General features: G+C 32.4%; 1 protein-coding gene across 1 annotated transcript in view; it reads right to left on the bottom strand.

Moving 5' to 3' along the window:
- Window positions 1-22,010, bottom strand: part of LOC143237361 (cholecystokinin receptor-like) — a 65,204-nt gene that overhangs the window by 10,844 nt on the left and 32,350 nt on the right. The window contains exon 3 of the mRNA XM_076476523.1: window positions 3,368-3,568. Within this exon, the coding sequence (XP_076332638.1) occupies window positions 3,368-3,568 (201 nt within the window). The remainder of the gene's footprint in view (window positions 1-3,367; window positions 3,569-22,010) is intronic.

The following is a 22,010-nucleotide window of genomic DNA, read 5'->3' as shown; positions in this document are numbered from 1 at the left end:
GAAATTACTAGAGAGATGACTCAGAATCTCGTAATATCACCATCCAATCCAGGTGATGTCTTGCAAGACCACAGCAGAGCAATTTTGAGGACTAAAACACGAATCCACATGCCCATGTTTCAGATCTCGTAAATACAATGTTTCTGCCTTAAATATTACAAAACATATCGACAAGATACAAATGTGATGTTGTCGTATACGTTTCATATTTATTTATTTAATAAGATTGTGTTGTTGCTCCATTTAGTGGCTGTTTACTTGTTGGTAGGATGTGTATATTCCTTGGTTTTGATAATCTCCATTAAAAAGGAATGTCGTGTGAGCAACATTTTAAAATTGCTTTACCTTTAGAAGGAAAAAATCTAAGACACAAACATACGATTTACGCTCTGAAAGGTGTGGCATTATTAAATACTTGAAGTGTGTCTTAATGTTTATGGTTGAAGTAGTTTTTCAAGATATTTCCTTATTAATTTCAGGACATCATGTTAATTTTAATGTCCAAGGACGAGTTAGAACGATGAAAAAAGAATTGTATTACTTCCAGGGGATTACAAATGAAAAGTATAATTTTTGTTTCTTTTATTTTCTCAAAGGACAGTAATTTTAATGATAATATTAATTTGGTTTTGAATATACTAGACATAAGTAGAAACAAGTTAGCTTTACCTCCTGGTTGCAAATGCTTATATCATTTACATATATCAACACAATTCCTGTAACTGTACCTACTACGTAACTATCCCAAAAATAAAGTACTAAAACGTGCTATTGCATATCACGGTTCAAGATATACAAAATCACGTAGATTACATGTCTGTCTAAAACTTTTATTTAACTATAAAAGAAGTCATAATTCATGCCGTGAATTAAGAGAAAGAATTAACAGCTGTTTTCTTATATTATCGAAATTAGTAATTTAATTACTATAGCAATTGCATGTGTAGTTATAACAAAGCTACCGAGACTGTCTACCACTGTTCCTAACGTTGAGCTACTGATCAGTTGGACGGCAGTCTATCAACAGCATCCTACGAACTACTCACCATTCTTGGTAATAGATTTACTATAAAACACGGGAAAAATTTTGCGGCATTTCGTAAGTTCACACCTGTCTCACCGCAGCACCACCACAGGGCCAAACCAACCCTTGCAGACAGAACTTTATAATTAAATAATACATTCTTGTAAATATATTAGCTTGTGCGTTTTGTGGTTATTAAAATAATTTTAATGTTAAATATCACACATATATTTCGCCAACTATTTTCGTAATTATAAAGCTTTGTTTGATTCGATTTTTAAAACTCTTAATTTGTAGGATAAAAATTTAGTAATAATTGTTCATAGATAGATATGATTAGTTATATAAATCATAAAAGTTATTGCATGGTTTATAGGAGAGTTAAATCTCAATATATCGTAATAACAAATAATATAACTATTTTCAAATGTAACAAGTGAAAATATTATTATTTGTTATTAGTAAAAAAAAAGTAGCCACAAAACCTAAACATCACAGAAGAGTAAAAGTCTACAAAATTTTAAAATGTAGAAAAATATACCTGAAAACCCAAGAATACTAGAGATAAAGTCTGTCTAGAAATCTTCCAAAAATCACTGAATAAAAATCTAGTCGGGTATTCTGAAAGATTTCTTTCTTTTGAATTTCGCACAAAGCTACTCAAGGGCTATATGCGCTAGCCGTTCCTAATTTAGCAGTGCAAGACTAGAGGGAAGGCAACTAGTCATCAACACCCACAGCCAACTCTTGAGCCACACTCTTTTACCGAAGAATAGTAGATTGCCCGTCACAATATAACGCCCTCACAGCTGAAAGAGCGAGCATGTTTGGTGTGACAAGGATTCGAATCAGCGATCCTCAGATTACGAGCGGAGTGCCTTAACCACCTGACTATGCCAGTTCCATTATGAAATAATAATAATGTTAGCAAAATATAAATAATAATAACATTATAGCATCATGAGGGCAAAATACAAACACTTCCTAACATCGTTGTAAATTTAAAAATCTGTAATACTTCCTCTCATTTAATTTTAACTTTATTCATATTCTATATTTTCCTTCCGTTTTATTGAACTTAGTGCTGAACGAGCAATTTTTAAAGATTTCTGAAGAAAGGGCTTTTCCGTCATACTTGGGTGATATGACAACAAATGTCTTCCACTGAAGTTGTAACATTTGAAGGTTTGCTCTTAAAACTATTTTAGTGTTTTATGACACTAATTTTAGGCGCCATTTCGCTTTATCAATAATTAATCTCTCAATTGGGAGTAGTTATACAAACAGTGAATAAAATAAATCAAAAGCTGTAATAAAAACGCTACTAACAGAATAGCTCTAAAAGGCTTGACTTAATGTTAGGACTATTTTATTGATTATTAAAAAAATGTTAACTGAGGCACTGGGCCTAACAAATCATGTGGAAGTTTGATACAAACTATCTAAGTATAAAAGAAAAAGATAATGCTGAAGTGGAAAAGTTCAAGATAAGAACCTATGGTTTTTAAACCACAAATAAACATATGAATCAAACAGCACACGTCATATCAAAATGTTTGTTTTAGTGAAAGACAACACAATGGGCTATTAGAGTTTGGTCTATAGTGATGATCAATGCACTGGTTTCAGCATTATAAGCCATCAAGGGTATTATTAAACCATAGAGAAATTCTAATGAATGGAAGATCTGAAATATATGTCGGTTATGTGAAAAGCTGTAACACATTATATGATAAAATGTATTTTGAAACAAACATTTGCAGATACGTGAGATAAAAAAACCGTAACCGTTAAACAGAAAATGACCAAAAGTAACGAAAGAATCATTACCACGCAATGAAGCTTTCAAAGTTGTTTTAAGATAATGTACTCAACCCTCTGTATCTATACGTGTATTATATACACGTCAATGGACAATTCTATTGTGAATCATAAATCATGTTCAGAAGAATATTATTTTAGAAAATTATGAATACAAATTAATGTGAAAGTAATCACTATTTTAAAGAATATTAATGATCTGCTATTTTTATTTCTTGATTGCTAGGTTTTTTACTTTCAGAATCTATTTTGAATTAGAGAAATTAATTATTTTGAAGAATGATTGTTGAAATTAAGTTTAAGAATAAATAATAGCACAAAATACAGTGGTTGAAATAGGAGATAAACTATCTAAAACGGAAAAGTTATATTATGAGAGATTTATGATAAAATCAGGTTTTCAGTATGTATTGTGAAAATAACTTGAAAGTTTAGTTTGAATCACGTATAACTAAGTCTAATTAAACAAGCAATAATATTTACACACTCAGATAAATATATAACATTAGTATTATGACTTACCACTCTCCTTAATAGGTTGCAATTCACTCAGTACCGCAACAGGTAGCATATAAATCAAAGAACCCGCCCATATAATCAAAATCATCCTCTTAGCATGGGAGAAAGTTTGCCATTCTCGTGATTTCAATGGGTGACAGATGGCATAATATCGTTCAACTGACATGGCGACCAATGTCCAAGCACTGACACTAACGGAGACAGCTGTAATAATTGATTTATAAGAAATTAAAGGATGACAGTTAAATTTAATGTTTCAAACAAATCTGGAAAAAAAATTAAAGTAAACGTTAAAACGTTTCACCAAAATATATATTTTTAGAAGAAGCTTCAAAAGTAGAATGTTGGCACATTCTTTGTGATAAATCGTAAATAAACTCGTATTTTTTTGACTTGTAGTTTTATAATAAATATTTAAGTATACTTTTTAGCTTTATGAATTTACTTATATATATTAATGATAGCATATTGGACTATGATGAAACATGCATTTTTTTAATGAGAAATATTAATGGAACTTGTAGTAGATGTTCAAATGCAGTTGATAGAAATGAAATATTAAGCCAGACGCATAATTATTTGGAATTTTATATTTAGAATGAACAAAGTAGGTTTAAAATGTTAGTGAATCCCCAAAGTAAGATTAATAAAGTTGTATTTTTCAAGTGACCCCATTTAAACTTACGACTAATTGCTGCACGCTTGACAATATAATTTTACTGAGCAGGGAGCATAATTTGTTATTATGAATTACGATGAACTTAGCGAGATAAAAGAAATGTACACTAACTTTTACAAGTATAAGTTGTATTAAAAACCTTATCTACTAAACTTAATTAAACAAGTGGTATTATGAACATAATGTATAAACGTTGTATAAAAAGTAATTTAGGTGAGACAGTCTGGTATTTCATCATCTTAAATATTTCATAAATAGTACATCTAATTTTTGAAATTGTATTTACTAAGTATTTCAGTGTCTGTAATACTTATTAATTCTGCGATTTTACTTAACTTTGGCTCCTCAATGGTAAAGCGGTATGTCTGTGGACATATACAGGTAGAAACCGGGTTTCGATACATCTGGTGGGCAGAACACAGGTAACCCATTGTGTAACTTTGAGTTTAATTACAAACAAAAAAACACGTAATGTTGTGAACAAATGATTCAATATGTGTGACAATAGTTTTACTTAGTGTTTGTGAATTTGCTTACATACGTTGATTATCATGGAATATCGCTGATACACATTCAGTGTTTCGTATCACTACGCCAAGTGAAAGAACAAGCGGACTATGTTTGCTGATTTTTAAATTCGTGTGTGTTTGTGTGTTTTTTTATGTGGACATCAAACCCTTTATTTTAGCGTTGAAACCGGTATAGTCATACTGCTTTGGGTTTATGCAGCAAACATATGATAGTACAATGTATTATAATAATGAATGTTGTTTAGTACAATGTATTATAATCAAGTTGTTTAACTTTGTTTTCATAGAATATTTCTGCCATATTACACTTTGAATGTTATAGTCACACATAGCAGTCCGGCATGGCCAGGTGTTTAGAGCAATCAACTAGTAATCTGAGGTTCGAATCCTCGTCACACCAAACATGCTCGTCCTTTCAGCAGTGGGGGCGTTAAACTGTAACGGTCAATACCACTATTCGTTGGTAAGATAGTAGCCCAAGATTTGGCGGTTGATGATTATGACTAGCTGCCTTCCCTTTAGTCTTACCAGTGCAAATAACCCCTCTTGTAGCTTTGTGCGAAATTCAAAACAATCTAAGCTACTTATTAAGGCCCACCGCTAGTACAGCGGTAAGTCTACGGACATACAATGCTATAAGCAGGGGTTCGATTTCTCTCGGTCGGCTCAGCAGATAGCCCGATGTTGCTTTGCTATAAAACACACACACACACACTCTTATTAAGAGGTCGACATACTATCAACTGTGATGAGTCAGACTACAATGTACAATACGGTTGAACTGTTCACACCATTTAGTGATTGTTGAGTTCTCTGTTATTTAGAGTAAATGACATTATATAGAAGCGGAAAGAACTTCTATTTGTAGTAGTTCACTTAATGCTCATAATGAAAATATCTACATAAAGGTAAGAATATAATTTTCTACAATAGTAATGATTAAACAAAGTAATTCACACAAATAACTTTAAAATAAACTTCAGTGTAATAAATCAATCTATGAAGGTAAACATGAAAATTATTGTGTACCAGCTGGGGTATCAGTATCCTGGACGGAAGTTATGTAAATTCATAATTAATGAAAGGTTATCTTAGGGTATGAAAAGTTGTTTTCTTTATATATAATTAAAAAGGTACAGAAAACAACAAAACACAAAATGTGAAACTGTAAATTTGAATGTATCTCCTCATGGACCCAACAAACCTTTATGCGAATGTATTATGTAATGCATTATGAAGTTGTTAGGAGGCAGTGTATGTTAAAGAGGCCATTCGAATAGTTTAATATGCGCAGGTCCAGTATTGAATAATTAAGTTGTTCATCAGCTCCCTTAATATATTTCATGTCATATTTTTGTTTCAGTAGTGCAGTGTTTTTCTCCCCTTTTCTTCAGAGGAACAGTTCATATAATTAAGTTCACAGTTGTTCGCTTCATATATGTACACTGATTTACACTTGATGATTCTAAAAACGATGTTGAGTTTTATGAAGTAACGATGATCTTCTTCCAGATTTACACACGAGCATGATGATGATGATGACATATGAGGTGATGATAAAACATTTGGATCACGATAACTCTCGTGGCTTGAGTTATGGGGTTCGTATGATACCGTATCTTTAATGTGAATGTAGCTGTGATCTGTTTGTTTTGCACTATTAGACTCTCAGTGGTTTGATTTCCCTCGATGGATTCAGCAGATAGCCCAGTGTGGATTTGCCAAAAGAAAACACACACACTATTAGACTCTAGTCGTTTAACTTTATTCCCTGTGTTTGTTGTGAAGTCCCTTCTGATCTGTCCCTGCCTTGTTGTGGTTTACTAGTTTATGTCGTCAGATGCACATCAGCTGTTGATAATTTGCTGAATATCATAATTCTCTAGAAGATTCTTCTCCATGTCATATCATCTCATGTAATAGGGGAGTTTCTCATGAGATCCGAGGTTCCTGACAACAAAGTGATTACTATATATCCAAATGTTGTCTGTCTCCCTATCATATCATCTCATGTTATAGGGGAGTTTCTCATAGGTCCAAGGATCCCAAGAACAAAGTAATTACTACACACCCAAGTGTTCTCTGTTATTGTAAAAGTAGAACACTTTATTAATCTTCGTCATAGAGGTCTCAACATACGAGGACATGCACCCCACCTTAATTTCTTCACGTGTTATTTCACAATTTAGTCCGGAAAGGAATACAAAAATGAATTCACCATTGATAGTATCAATATTATGTATATATATTCAGAAACTTTCTACTCCTAAGTAAAAGTATATATTTACAATCTCTTCCGATGCCAATATCGTGCCATGAATATGGTGTTATTTTCTTTAGTAATATATCATGCTAGTAAAGAAACTGTAAAGCAAAATTACCGATCTCTGATAGTACGTGGGAACATTGTCACTAACAAAATGAAGAAAGAAACGTAAACAATAAGCTTTTTTTGCTAGGTACCTCTGGTCGTTGTTGCAGTTACTCAAGGCACAGTAATCTCTATCACCCATTGTTATACTGATATTATATCGTCAGCGCTCCAACTCCAAGTGCTTTTGTTTTGCCCTTTAAAAATCCCACAATGCACTTCTTCCCTCCAATATGTGGCCCGGCACGGTCAAGTATGTTAAGACGTTCCACTCGTAATCCGAGGGTCGCGGGTTCGAATCCCGGTCGCACCAAACATGCTCGCCCTTACAGCCGTGAGGGCTTTATAATGTGACGGTCAATCCCACTATTCGTTGGTGAAAGAGTAGCCCAACAGTTGGCGGTGGGTAATGATAACTAGCTGCCTTCTCTCTATTCTTATACTGCTAAATTAGGGACGGCTAGCGCTGATAGCCTTCGAGTAGCTTTGCGCGAAATTCAAAAACAAACAAACCGTCCAATACAGCACAACCCGTATCTTAGGTTATCACATAATAGTTATGTAAACCTCAGATTTATATGTTACGTGAAAGTTATCTAACCCTCAGGCTTTGACATAATTCGTATATTACATATTATTTACGTAACCTCCAGGTGTTGATATAACTTATGTATTACGTAATAACAACGTAATCACAGGCGGCGTCCTCTGATCTCCACTTAACTACCAATCCCCACTGAGGCGGTATCCTTTGAGCAATGAACAACCTCAATAACTACTTATGTGAATTTGTATATAGCAAAAGACAAGACGATAATATCTGTTCAAGGAATGTTTGGGTATTTGTTCATAGCTTAGGGTGCTTTAATCAATGTAATCACACTTTTCTTTATTACTTTCACATTCAGTTCATCGTCAAGATTTTTGTTTTGTTGATTCTTGAAACAGTCTATACTATTTGGATAATCATGTATTATGGATGAGTTCGAATTTATGTCATTATATGGCTTACCTTCCTTAGAACTGGATATATCATTCATCAAGACAACAACGACATTTAAGAGGTATCTGTTGTAATAAATTTACTGTTATACATTTATTTTAATCTCTTTGTTTCTTTCAGTTTAATATATATTTAGAAATGCATGTTACGTACATTGTTAAATGTGTATTGCAAAAGACTCGCCTATTGTCTAAATTTCTAGAAGATTCTTGACATAAAAATTAACAATGTACTATCTGTGTACGCAAAATACTATTGATTACTCTGATAATGGCCAGCGTATTTTTTAAGAATCTCGCCTAATAAGTATAAAAGGTACTCATCGCAACACTTGAGGAAGCAGTTTTAATATTGTTGGTTTGTTACAGTCAATATACTGTAAACCTCGGAAGCTATAATTGTGATAAATGCTTATTAATGAAAAAAAAAACACTAGAAATATTTGAACAGAAACGTTTATAGATTTAGAGCATTACAAACCGTTCAATTTAAGAGAATTAAGTTTTGAAGCAGTATTTCTAAAAACATATTAAATGTCTTTCTCAGTGTAAAGAAAGCTTTTAAACCACGTAAGGCCAGCTCAGAATATGTATCAACATAGAATTAATTCGCTCTCCGTGAACCGCCGACAAAGTATTGTTTTTTATTTTGTAAAACTTTTGTGTATAAAGATTTATTTCCATTAACCGTTTATGATAACTGTTATTATACATTATATTGTTGTTTATATATTAAAATATATTCGTCTAAGGAATAAAATTGTGTGTGTCAATCTTGTTGGTAAATATAATAAATTTGTTATATATCAACGTTCAACTAGTTTCCAAAATCCGATTAAAATTTTTGGCTCTTTGAAATCATAATATCTAACGTACCTAACATAATAAATCGGAGACATGACCGGTATAAATTATAATACTTCACATTGTTTACAATATCAATGCCAAATTAAACATAGAAATATCTTCGTATTATTCAGAGGTATAAGAAAACAATGATCGAGCAACAAGGAAAGATGGTTGTTTGTATGTTAATATATTTTTGGATAAAACTCACCGCGGGTAATTAAATGCTGGAAAAGATTAATAGTATAATGGAAAATTTACAATCATGCTACATTCTACTATGTACGTTACAATAACAGTCGAATTAATCGTTGAAAGCATCTATTACAATGTGAAAGTAACACTATGTAAAACAAATTTTGTTCCTGGATAAAATGTGTTATTTCTTAATTGGTTATGTTATAAAAGTGCAGAAAATGACCATTATTCCCTTCAAACTTTGCTGTTGTGATCTGGATAATGGAATTTAGAAAATAACCTATTTTCTATGTAAAAGCGGGCAAATTTGTACATTTTCATTCAGATAAGGTCTGAATAAAACAACATATAAATCAAAATTTACATGTATTTATACTAAAGTTATATAAAAATGAACATAAATATTTAAAAATGAGTAGTTTTTCGAGATTTGCGACTGTAATATAAATAAGTTTCACGTATCAGCCCCCAAATATAGTCTCCCATCATGTTTTCGTTATACGCTCGCAGGTCACAAAAGCAAAGTTTGAAGAGAAAAATAGGTCTTTTCCACTTACTTAGGCATAAGGGTCATTCCATGTCAAATCATCCAGATTTTGGAAAATTTTTCAGGTGACCCCCTCAGAATGCCTTGAAAAAATTCACATGTGCTCATCTACCCATATAATGAAAAATTGCCAAAGATTAGATCAATATCTCTAATAGTTTCTGATTTACAGCCCTGTAAAATTTAGTTTATATTTTTTTATATATTATATAAATATATTTTATATTTTTGGCGAATTCATTTTCGGGCACATTTAACTGCTTAAAGCTACAAGAGTAATGGCGGTAGAAGGATGAAATTTGCTACACTGACTGAATTAATCTCACAGAATTCAAAAATGGTCTCAAACCAAGTTTATCTTTCTTAGGATTTGCATAGTGAGGCTGTAAAATTACCTGAAAACCCAAAATCGTAAAAAAACATTGGTTTGTTTAATAAGCCATAGTTCTAAGACTTAATATGATACAAAGCTGAATGTTGTTTTCAAAGTTTCTATAACATATTAGACGATAAATCAGCAATTGTTGAAATTAAGTCTATTAGATCTCCTGTAAAAAAATTTAGTTGCATGCAACTTTTTATGACATTGCTAAAAATAGCCCTACTTCAGGCCACAGTTGGACCATGTAACCAGTTATTCAGCCTTTTCAGATTTTTACCATATATTCTAACATCTCTGAATATGATCTACAAAAAAATCAGGATGGTGTTCAACCTACTTTTTGAATTATAATTTTTTAAAGTATCCTCTGACCATACGTTTTTAATTTAAAAAATAATTCAGTTCAGGTGTGTTACTGTGTGCAACTATATCCATACAATTTTGAAAAATACCTGTCAGAATTTTATTAATCCTACTGAAATATTCTAACCAGCCTTTCACAATGTTAAATAAGGAACTTGTAAGAAACAAGAAAGAATTAATTCATTTCTGAACAAGTTTATTGGCATAACTAGTTAGATCACATGGCAATGCAAATATATTGTGTATGCATTACAGCTATCCTGATATGGCTAAGTTTAAAATTCACAATATAATAAATACAAAGGTAAATCAGACACAAAAAGCACAGTGCTACAACAGGGATAACTGAGAAAGATTATAGTCACACCAAACTGAAATAATCGTGACAATGAAATGTTTCAAAAACTGCTTTGGCGATAAATTAGCCTTAACATCATCAAATAAACATTGCTTTGTTCAGACAGCTTGAATAAATATCTGAAGTTTGAGTTTGATTATGTTGAGATCACTTTGACTTAGAACACAGTGGTGAGCACTACTGCCTTGCACGATAGGTGCATTTATCAGACAAAGAATATGTTGGAAAGGAATCCAGCTTTCATCTTTACATGACCTTGCAGGCCATGAGAACAGTTCGTTTCTTGATGTCTTCATAAATGACACCAACACATCGGAATGTTCTTCCAATCTATCTTTTATGTTTCCCACATACCATTCATAATCGTATACACATGCCACATATTTCCCTGGCTGATAATTGTCATTGCTATCTATAGACCCTATTTGAGCTGCTGCAGCATCACTTTCACTGCTACTACCAACAGTTACAACTGTGTACACATCATCATCTGATAGCCTTCTCATATACAATTTGTTGGTAGAGTGAGGAATAAAACTATGATGTGACGTAATACCTGCTACAGTTTTGCATTTTTCATAGCATACAAGTAGATCAAACTTTACACAATTCTGCAGGACTGATTCCTCATTGACAAGAAAGAACTGAATGCCCTGAATGTGGTTCTTTGCTCAATGGTACATATCAGAGACACGTATAGTTTGATAATTTATTATTTTTCAGAACCTTGATTTTTTTGAAGATCATGTTTAGAGATGTAAGAATATATGGTAAAGACTGATTAGAATATTTCAATGGGATTCATAAATTATTTCAATATTGTGTGGATATATTTGCATACAGTAACACACCTGAATTGAAGTTTTTTTTCAAGTAAACAACGTATGGTTAGAGGATACTTTAAAAAAATTATAACTCAAAAAGTAGGTTAAACACCATCCTGATTTTTTTCCGTAGATCATATTCATAGATGTAAGAATATATGGTAAAAATCTGAAAAGGCTGAATATCTTGTGACATAGTCAAACTGTGCCTTGAAGTACGGCTATTTTTAGCTAAATAAATAAAAAGTTGCATGCAACTATATTTTTTTTACAGGAAATTTAATAGACTGTTAATTACGACAATTGCTGAGTTATCAACTGATATGTCATAGGAAACCAGAAAACACAATTCAGCTTTGTATCATATTAAGTCTTAGAGCTATGGCTTATTACATAAACCAATGTTTTTTTACGATTTTGGGTTTTCAGGTAATTTTACTGCCTCACTATGCAAATCCTAAGAGAGATAAACTTGGTTTGAGACCATTTTTGAATTCTGTGAGATTAATTCAGTCAGTGTAGCAAATTTCAGCCTTCTACCACCATTACTCTTGCAGCTTTGAGCAGCCAAAAAAAAAAAAAAATGAACTTAATTGTACAGGGCTGTAAATCAGAAACTGTTAGAGATATCGATCTAATTTTTGGCAATTTTTCATTATATGGGTAGATGAGCACGTGTGAATTTTTTCAAGGCATTCTGTGGGGTCACCTGCAGCCACCTGGATGATTTGACATGGAATGACCCATAAGCAATTGGGAAATAACACTTTCTGCTCAGAAACAAGAAAAAGTAAAAACTTTGTTTCGTAGTGTAATAAGTCACTTATAATTGTGTAAAGAAATATAGAGATGTTTTGTAGTTTTTCTATTGATACAAACTCACTGCACTTGATATTAAAGCATAGGAGAAATTATACAACCAAATACTGTATTTCCACAGTATAGGTGCCAGTTTATTCATGAACAACGCATGTTCATTACGAGAAATAATACATGAATGAAATAGCTAATGCAATTTTAATTTTTCCGATACACTCGAAAGACAAACATTAATTAACTGTTGAATGTTTAAAGATAGCGCTCTCTAGGAGTAAAACAACTAGTTTTTGACTCTATAACACACTTTGTTTTCCTTGAAGAACACACTAATAATATTTCCCAAATGTAAACTATGATGATGATCAATCTTATTATTCTTTGGTAACAAAGTGGTGAGTAGCAGCCTTCCTTCTAGTCTTACACTGCTAAATTAGGAATGGCTAACACCGATATCCACTGTGTATCTTTACGTGAAATTAAAAACAAATCAATTTTATGAAGAAAACAATCATTTGTAATCTCCCACAAGATGGCGACAAACTATTAATTCAAATTAAGCTTCACGTTTAGATATTTTGATCAGAGTTGATGAAGATTATTTATGTTATTCTCACAGGATAAAAAAGTATGATTTGGTTTAATTATAGTTTCTACCTTTATAGGCTGATTAAATTTGGGACAGTACGCAGGAATATTTTGTCATTTTTATGTACGTAATTAAGATTTGGTTTGTTTGTTTTGAATTTCACGCAAAGCTACTCGAGGGCTATCTGCGCTAGCCGTCCCTAATTAAGCAGTGTAAAACTAGAAAGAAGGCAGCTAGTCATCACCACCCACTTCCAACTCTTGGGCTACTCGTAAACAAGAAACCTTAATTTGTTCAACAAAAGTGCAGGTTACTTATCTTGTCTACATTCTGCTGGTGTCTATGTGTCGTCTTTTTTGTCGTTATAACGTGCTATCTATCAAGTATGATAACAATATTAGACACTTCTTGGGATATACGACACAGAAAAATAAAAAGCAGTCAAAACTTCCACATTAGGCGACAAAAGCAGTCTTTAACCGGATGTGTGCTGCAGTTTTGAGCTATTTAAGCTTTCAGTAGCTCAGCTAGATCAACAGTATAAGATATATTTCAACAAATATTTATCTTATTGTAAACAGAAATACTTAGATTGTGGAGTTAAGTATTTATACACATACTTTGCTTGTGTTCTTGGATTCTGAAAGAAACAAAAAATAATCTCGTGAAGTCGATTCCATTGAGTTCTTTTCATAGCAAAAATATAAATGTAAGCTTTTCCTTCGTTCAGTGAAAACAAGGTGGGATTTATTGAGATTTTGTCCTATTTAATAAACAATAAACATATATTGAACTGATTTAATGACAGGATATTTCATATACTAAATGATCTTGATAAGATATCAAAATCGTCATGATTTGTAGAAGTGTCATTTTAAGAAACGATTACCTTTTGTTACAATTTCATCTTTAATAAAATAGCAACAATTTTCTAGATATTTATATCTCTTAACACACATAAAACTATTCACAAGAGTTTCTACACATCTACTGGGACAGATTCGCATTTTAAAAAAGATTAATGTTTTTATGATGTCTAATCTCTGCAACTTATTTTTGTTCTGAACTTTATTTATTTGTTGTTTTTTTTCCAAAATTTTGTCTCGTTTTTTTTTAAAATCAGTTATTTTGACATAATACATTAGTAAAGATTGAGATTTCTCTTGTTTTTGCTTCGGACTGTTTTTGTTGTTGTTGTTTTTAAAATTTAGCGACATGTTAAATAAGAGCTATCTGCATGTATTCATCTCTAATTTTGAACAAATTGTTTGTTCGTTTGCTGAATTTCGCACAATGCTATTTGAGGACTCTCTTCTATTGCTGTCCCTAATTATGAAGTTATAGACCAGAGAGATGGCAGCTAGTCAACACTACCATCGTCAACTCTTGTGAGATTGACCGTCACATTTTAAACCAACTACAGCTGAAAGTCAAGTATACGATCTCATGACACGCTAATTATGGATCGAACTAATCACCAGGCTATTCCAGCCCCTTCAGTTAATAAATCAAATGGAAAACATCTTTTCAACAGTATCAGTTACCAAGTCTTGGGCTACTTTAATCGAATTGTGTGAATCGATCGTTATTCTTGTAACAAACTCACATTAAAGTACAGAGAATGATTTTTGTCAGTGAGACATGAGCCATAGAACTTCGAATTCATAGTTCTGTAAACTTAGCAGATCGAGACCACTGATATTGCTTCTTTTAAACAGAAGATACAGACTGTTCTGTATAAGGTGGATACAAACTAAATTCCTCCAGACACTCATATATCAAAGAGATAGGTATCTGATATATGGTTGTACAGTTTTTCGTGTTATTCTGTTTCCGTTTCGTATGAAAACAGAATGTTTTTCCTCTTGTTTGAAAAAAAAAAAAACACTTTATGGAATACCATAAAAATGTAAAAACATTATATTAAACGTTACTCTAACATGAAGGTTTAAAAAAATTTCAAACTTTGGAGTTGAAGCAAATCTTTCTTTTTTACTGTTTTTATGAGAACAAATTTCTATAGTTTTCATAACGAATAGCTTTTTATGTTTGTTAGGAGACAAGCAAGTTTTAAGGAACAAGAAACTATTTCTGTTGTCTAAGGGAAATAAACTATTCTTGATGTCATTAGTGGAGAATACTGTTATTGTGGACTTTACTAGGATAAAGTGTTTCTTTTGAATGGTAAAGAGACTCGCTATTATTGCAGTTATTATGGGGATAGCCAGATTTAGGTGTAATAACAAAGACAAGTTTATATATTACTTATTGGAAAAATACTTGATTTAAAGAAATGCTTTTCGTTTCGTGGTGTTTAAGGCAGGCTGTTTTTGTGGTTTGGAGGGACGTAAAGACAAAGTGATTTTAATGCCATTTATTACGCGAACTACTTTTGTTGACACTAATTGGACAAGATGTTTTGACGTCATTAATATAAATACACTTTTTTCACTGTTGTAATGTGAACATATTTTTCTTTTGTTGTCGTTATAGGAACAAGCTGGTTTTGTTTACGTAACTTTTCTGTTTATATTAACATTAAGCCCACGATAGCGATCACATATCTATTGTAATTATTATAAGCTCTCAAGCTTACGACTGATCCACGATAGGTTGTGTAGGTTTCTATGAAATGTCATTTGGTTTGTTGGAGAGAGATTATAGTTTGCTGTTCAATTATCAGGAAAAGATGTATTTTTGTGTGGGAAACATACATTTGTTTCATATAAAGACAGGAATGCTACATGTTAGGAAGTCATTTGTTAAAAATAAAATTAATTTTGTTGTCAAAATGTCATGTTTTTATATTATTGTTTGTGAAAGAATGTGCTTTATTTGTTTTATTTATATGATAAAGTTTTGTAGTACTTGTTTGTGAAAAACGGCACCTTTTTGGGGACTACGTACGAGGGAAAGTTTCAGTATGTGGTCATTTAAAACAAACTGTTTAAATTAAATATAAAGATAGCCACCACCATCATCTTAAGTCTAGCCCATATTATGATTTTTTTTCAAAGTCATGTTAGTGTTATACATATTGTCTTTCCTTTGTCAGTTAAAATAATAAATTGAGTTGTCATTAACTCTGTAAAAAATATGAGAAAAGGATTATTTTGTGATACATGTGATATCAATGTTGTGATAACTGTCATGATATCAATGGCGCGCACTTTGAACAGCTACAAGGGATGGGATTAAGAAAATCCGGTTAGTGCGCAACTTTCGATCCACTCTTTACGTACGAAAATAAGTTTTCAGCGGCCATTTGAGAAACTAATGGTTTCTTGCGCAATATGAATAAGTTTTTCCGTGGTTGTCAGTTGAGAGACGTAGCTATTAAATAGCAGTGAAAAAGTTGTCTGGTGAACTGGTAATCAGACAGCGAAATGGGACACATAGAATGGAACAAAACGAGAAAAGAAGAGTAATTTCCTATATTAGTGAAAATGTAGTTTGTTTGTTTGTTTTGAATTTCGCGCAAAGCTGCACGAGGTCTATCTACGCTAGCCGTACCTAATTTAGCAGTGTAAGACTAGAGGAAGGAAGCTAGTCAGCACCACCCACCGCCTACTCTTGGGCTACTCTTTTGCCAACGAATAGTGGGATTGACCGTCACATTATAACGCCCCACGGCTGAAAGGACGAGCGTGTTTGGTGTGACGGGGATTCGAACATGCGATCTTGAGAGTGCCAGTCCAGTATCTTAACCACCTCGCCATGCCGGACCATGTGGTCTTTCTGTTTAATCAAAACACTTAAAGAAGCAAAAGTTCCTTGAAATGTGGTATTAAAATAAGTTTTAAAAATAATTGATCTTTCACTGTACCCTATTCCTGGAAGTAAATACGAAGAAAGATTAAGTATCTTTTAACTTCAGTTTTGCAAAATTTCAAAATAAATTAAATAAAGAACGCTCTTTGCTAATATAAAAATTAGTAAAAACTATTATATATGCGATACATCAGTAGTTGATTCGTGTATTTATTTGCTTTTAAGCACAAAACTACACGATGAGCTATTTATGCTCTGCCCACCGACAGATATGGAAAACTGTTTTTAACGTCGTAAGCCGCGGGATAGATCATTTTTTTCAGCTTAAAGCTATACAGTAGATTACCTGTTCTTTTTCCAACGCAAAGCCTAATTGTACAAAAATTCAAGATATATCACCTTGAACTTTATACGTATTGTAACTAGTTATAAGAAATCACAAAAACTGGTATTATATTAAGCTATTATTTACAAGTTTGAAATTACATTCGTTCATTTCTATAATCAAAGTCCAATATATATATCAGTTCTTAACCTTGCAAAACACAAGGTGATATCAGATGTGCCGTGCAAAGCAACACTAAGTCACGTTTTTTAAACTTAGTAGTAACGGGATATTTTTGGTGTCAAACTTTTTGCTTTATAAAATTTCCACAAATTTTCAATGGTGATAGCAAACTCGTCTTGTTTTTACATACTTTTATAAATATTACAATTTCACTACAGTCCTTAAGTAAAATAACAAAATGACATTGCACTCCTATATGAATTATAAAATTGAGTCAGGTACGTAAGCATAAAAAATACGGTTATTTTATCTATTGTTAGTTTAAATTTTAAAACGTTTCGTTTTTCACTCGACTCTCTTTCCATAATTGGCCCGGCATGGCCAAGCGTGTTAAGGCGTGCGACTCGTAATCTGAAGGTCGCGAGTTCGCATCCACATCGTGCCAAACATGCTCGCCCTTTCAGCCGTGGGGGCTTTATAATGTGACTGTCAATCCAACTATTCGTTGGTAAAAGAGCAGCCCAAGAGTTGGCGGTGGGTGGTGATGACTAGCTGCCTTCCCTCTATCCTTACACTGCTAAATTAGGGACGGCTAGCACAGATAGCCCTCGAGTAGCTTCGTGCGAAATTCAAAAACGAACAAACAAACAAACTTTCCATAATTGTAATTATATTGTTCTATTCATTGACAAATGATACCTCTATACATTTGAAAATATACTATTCTTAGGCTTCTTAATTACTATGATTTTATCCACGTTGAAGTAACACTGGAATTTTTGTTTTTCTTGAAAGACACAGCACATTGAAATAGACCATCTTTACAATTATTCATGAAGTTTCACACAAACTGTTTAAGACAGATTATACTGGGTCTAAGGTGTAATTATTAATAATTCTAGTCATATAGAAAGCTTCTTTGAACACCTTTGTTTTGTTTCAATTAGTTCTGAATTTTTCTTTTTCCTTAAGAATTTGAAAAAAAGATAAGAATAATCAAACAGAACTTTTTCACTTGTTTGTGAATTACAGTAGGAATTATGTAATGTTTTCTTTTTCGTCAACGTGATTTCTTTAATTTCGGGTTCTAAAGTTTAAGCAGTTAATTTACCACAAAGCAAACTAAGATTTGAATATAGATGACTGTTTTATTTTCTTTAAAGAACTTTGTCTACGTGCCTCCCGATTCTAATGGGTGTGTGAGTACGATACAAGGACGATTGATCTTTGACGGCGTTGAAATTCTAACAGTGAGAAACGTATATTTACCTTTCTGGGAAAGTTGAAGGGAAACATGACTAAGGAAGGCTTACGTAACCAATTTGTATACATATTACGTTCCTGTGAAGTTTCTTGACTTGTATCATTCCGCCCGATTTGACGTTTAATAAATAAACCGAGAAAAATTTTTTCTACACTTCTAGTAAATAGCGACTAGTATGTAACGCTTTACTTCATGTTTAAATGCTGTTACATGTGTGAATAAAAAGCGTGAATGATGCGCAGTTATTCAGAAAAGCTCGTTAAGTTAAAAATGAATTATTGCTTGGTACCAGCACGAGTTCTAGATGGCAGAATTTACTTCGGCAAGGGTGTGCTCAACAGAAAGCCGCCTGACTCTTCATATAAGCGATTAGCTTGCTTTCGATGCTCTAACGTAAATATAACGTTGTTTTCCAACAAAGGCTTCATATCGATCAGTCTCACAGCTTAAAAGAGAGCTTGTATTATTACCATTCTTGTGTATGTGTGTTTTCTTATAGTAAAACCCCATCGAGCTATCTGTTGAGTCAATCAAGGGGAATCGAACTCCTTATTTTAGCGTTGTAACTCCGTAGACTCACCGCTGCGCCAGCGGGGGACATTAACATTCTTAAAACATTAACTCGAACAATCGAAACTGTTGATTTTCATGTATTTTTCAAAAAAAAATTACACTGCCACAAAGCTAAATCAAATGATTCTTTCATAGTAGTTGCAACAGCGTGTGTACAAATTAGCTGTTTCTTTTCCTTAAGTATTTTTTCTGATATCTTTGACAAATAAACTACATACGAATGTAAGTAAACTTAGTTAGAGTTTGGCTTGAAAGTGGCTGCTAGCACACCAAGACACCATGCAAAATATTTACACTTCACTTTCGGCATTCCCGTAAACTCGTAACTACTTGATTATCTCAGAAATAAACCGATTTTTTAAGTTGGAGGTGTCCTAAATAGCCGTTTCAAAGACTCTTTGGAATCAGGTACAGTCGTCCATAATTTTGAACTGATAATCACAATGAGGACGTCGAGCAAGCAACATCTGTTGTCATGAAGGCTTTGTACAACTATTTGAACAGAACAGCAGGATAGATCTGTACTTTTATAAAACGTTTTAGATCCTTCGATTTTCAACCCGTTATACTAGACTCCGCTAAGTTTAAAGATTCTATGACCTACTATGTATAAGAATAGGTGTGATTATTTGTCACGGACTGAATAAGAAATATAAGATCCGGTGTAAAGAAACAAACATTTTATGGACAAAATTGTTGCGTAAAAAGAAAATGTTTGTCATGAGGGGTGAGATCTCTCAAGACAAAGAAAATAAAACTTTGGTTTAAGACAAACCTAAAACTAACTAATTTAATTTTAGACGACCCAAACATGGAAATAAGCAGCAGCGCAACGTTAACCACATGATCAATGACTTAGAACCACAATATTTTGACTCTCCTGAGGTTGATACAAATCTTTAAAAATTAGGAGACTTTTTAAGCAATTCACTTTCTTTGTATGTTTTATTCAATGAAAGTTTTGATTTGAGTTCTATTTCCTATTTAATATGAGAGTCAAACAATAGCCTCACACACGAAGTTAAGAACGTTACGATAACAATCGTTCATGACGAGATATCTATTAGGACTTGCAATATGAATGCGTTTTGTTACACACAATTAATTTTTTGAGTTATTAAATAGTCAAAATGACATTTCATGATATAATTTCGCTTAGAATAGCGATTTGACGCAGGTGGTTTTAAAATGAGCGTTTGATTGAACATCTTGATGCTGAAATCTATTTCATACTTAGAAAATAATTACTAACATGATATTATTGGCTATACGATGTTTGTTGATTACTATAAACAACAACAAGAACAGAAAAAACAATTTTGATATTCCAATGAACAGATACACTTTGATATTAAGCAATTTGTGGTATAGAGACATTATCTATACCATTCTTTTATACTTCGTATAATTAAGTTGGTATCAAAACGTTTTAAAATTTGTATCTGACATAATGTTACAAGTCACTGTCAAAGCTATTTCATTTAGCTTTACATCACGATCATAATTCCCTACAAAAATGCTCGAGTCAAGTTTTTGAAAATGACAAAGATCAGGAGTGAAATTTGCTCAATGAAAGGTTGTTCTTGTTATTTTTTATTTTTTTTAGTTCAATAACCAACAAACATCGTATAGCCCATAATATCAGGTTAGTAATTATTTTCTAAGTATGAAATAAATTTCAATATGAAGATATTTAATCAAACGCTTATTTTAAAACTACCTGCATCAGATCACTATTTTAAACGAAATTATGTCATGAAATGTCATTTTAACTATTCAATAACAAAAATATTAAATGTGTGTAACAAAAAGCATTCATATTGCAAGTCCTAATAGTTACATCGATTTCAATTTTTTTATAAAGCTTTCAAGCCACAGAAGATTATGCTATACACTTGAATCAATAATTAAGAAGTGTATTACTCCAAAATAACGAATTATGTACATCAAATTATAAATCAATAGAAAAGTATTACAATAGTGAGTTTACTTTAGTAAATTATATCAACTGAAACTTATTTGATAACAGACGATATTAAATTAGTATTCCAAAACTGCAACTGAATTTTCAGGGCATGGTATAATTACATAGGTCATTTGATGTTGATTTCTGTTAGCCACAGCAGTCTTATGATGTTCTGCGATAACGCTAAGCTTTAGCTAGTGCATCTGCACAGACAGCTGAACATCTTAACCTTTCGTAAATATGTTTATGTCTTGTAATTAAAATGTTGATATTGAAGCACTGCTTGATGCTAGTAGAAACAGACGATCTGTTAGTTTATAGATTAAGAAATTTATATTTTGAATAAAACTTTCCGTTAAATATAAGGAAGCAATAGTTAGTTAAGCCTTGAAATAGGCATATCATAGTGATAAATTAATTAGCACAAACCCATGGTAAAAGTTTCTTATGAAAACTATGTTTGAAATTCACCAATCACTCATAAGTAAGGTGATCAGTTGGAAGTTTTAGCAGGTGAGTTGAGCTAACAGATCACTTAGTACTTTTGGATAGCGAGTAGATCTGCTTGCTCAGTTAGTAATTTTTGATGGCGAGGAGAGCTGCTTGATAATTAATTACTTTTGGACGGTTAGGAGAGCTGTTTGATGAGTTAATAATTTTGTTAAGTAAGAAGAGCTGTATGATCACATAGTACTTTTGGATAGCAAGGAGAACTAAATCTCTGATCAGTGATGTATTCTAAATAAAAACTAAAATACCAAGTAATGTGACTTTAACAAAATCAAATAATAGATCAAGACCCATGCTAGTCTGTTGTGTGGTATTGATAGGAATAACAGTTGAATGATTTCCTACCTGCTGTATTTCGGACCACGGTAATCCAATCTATTACAGATTTTCCGGGGATATGTTTTACTGGAATTTTACCTCATATACCAAGTTGCAAAGGAATTCTTTAAGAAATATATTAGATATAAAATATCCAATGTTCATTGAATTGTTTCCATATTTTGTTTCTTTGTATCAAAAGTACGGACATTTTATTTAAGAGAAAAATAT

The sequence above is a fragment of the Tachypleus tridentatus genome, chromosome 13 (assembly GCF_004210375.1).
Source record: "Tachypleus tridentatus isolate NWPU-2018 chromosome 13, ASM421037v1, whole genome shotgun sequence".
Classification (NCBI taxonomy): Eukaryota; Metazoa; Arthropoda; class Merostomata; order Xiphosura; family Limulidae; genus Tachypleus; species Tachypleus tridentatus.
This window is presented reverse-complemented; position numbering and strand designations above follow the sequence as displayed.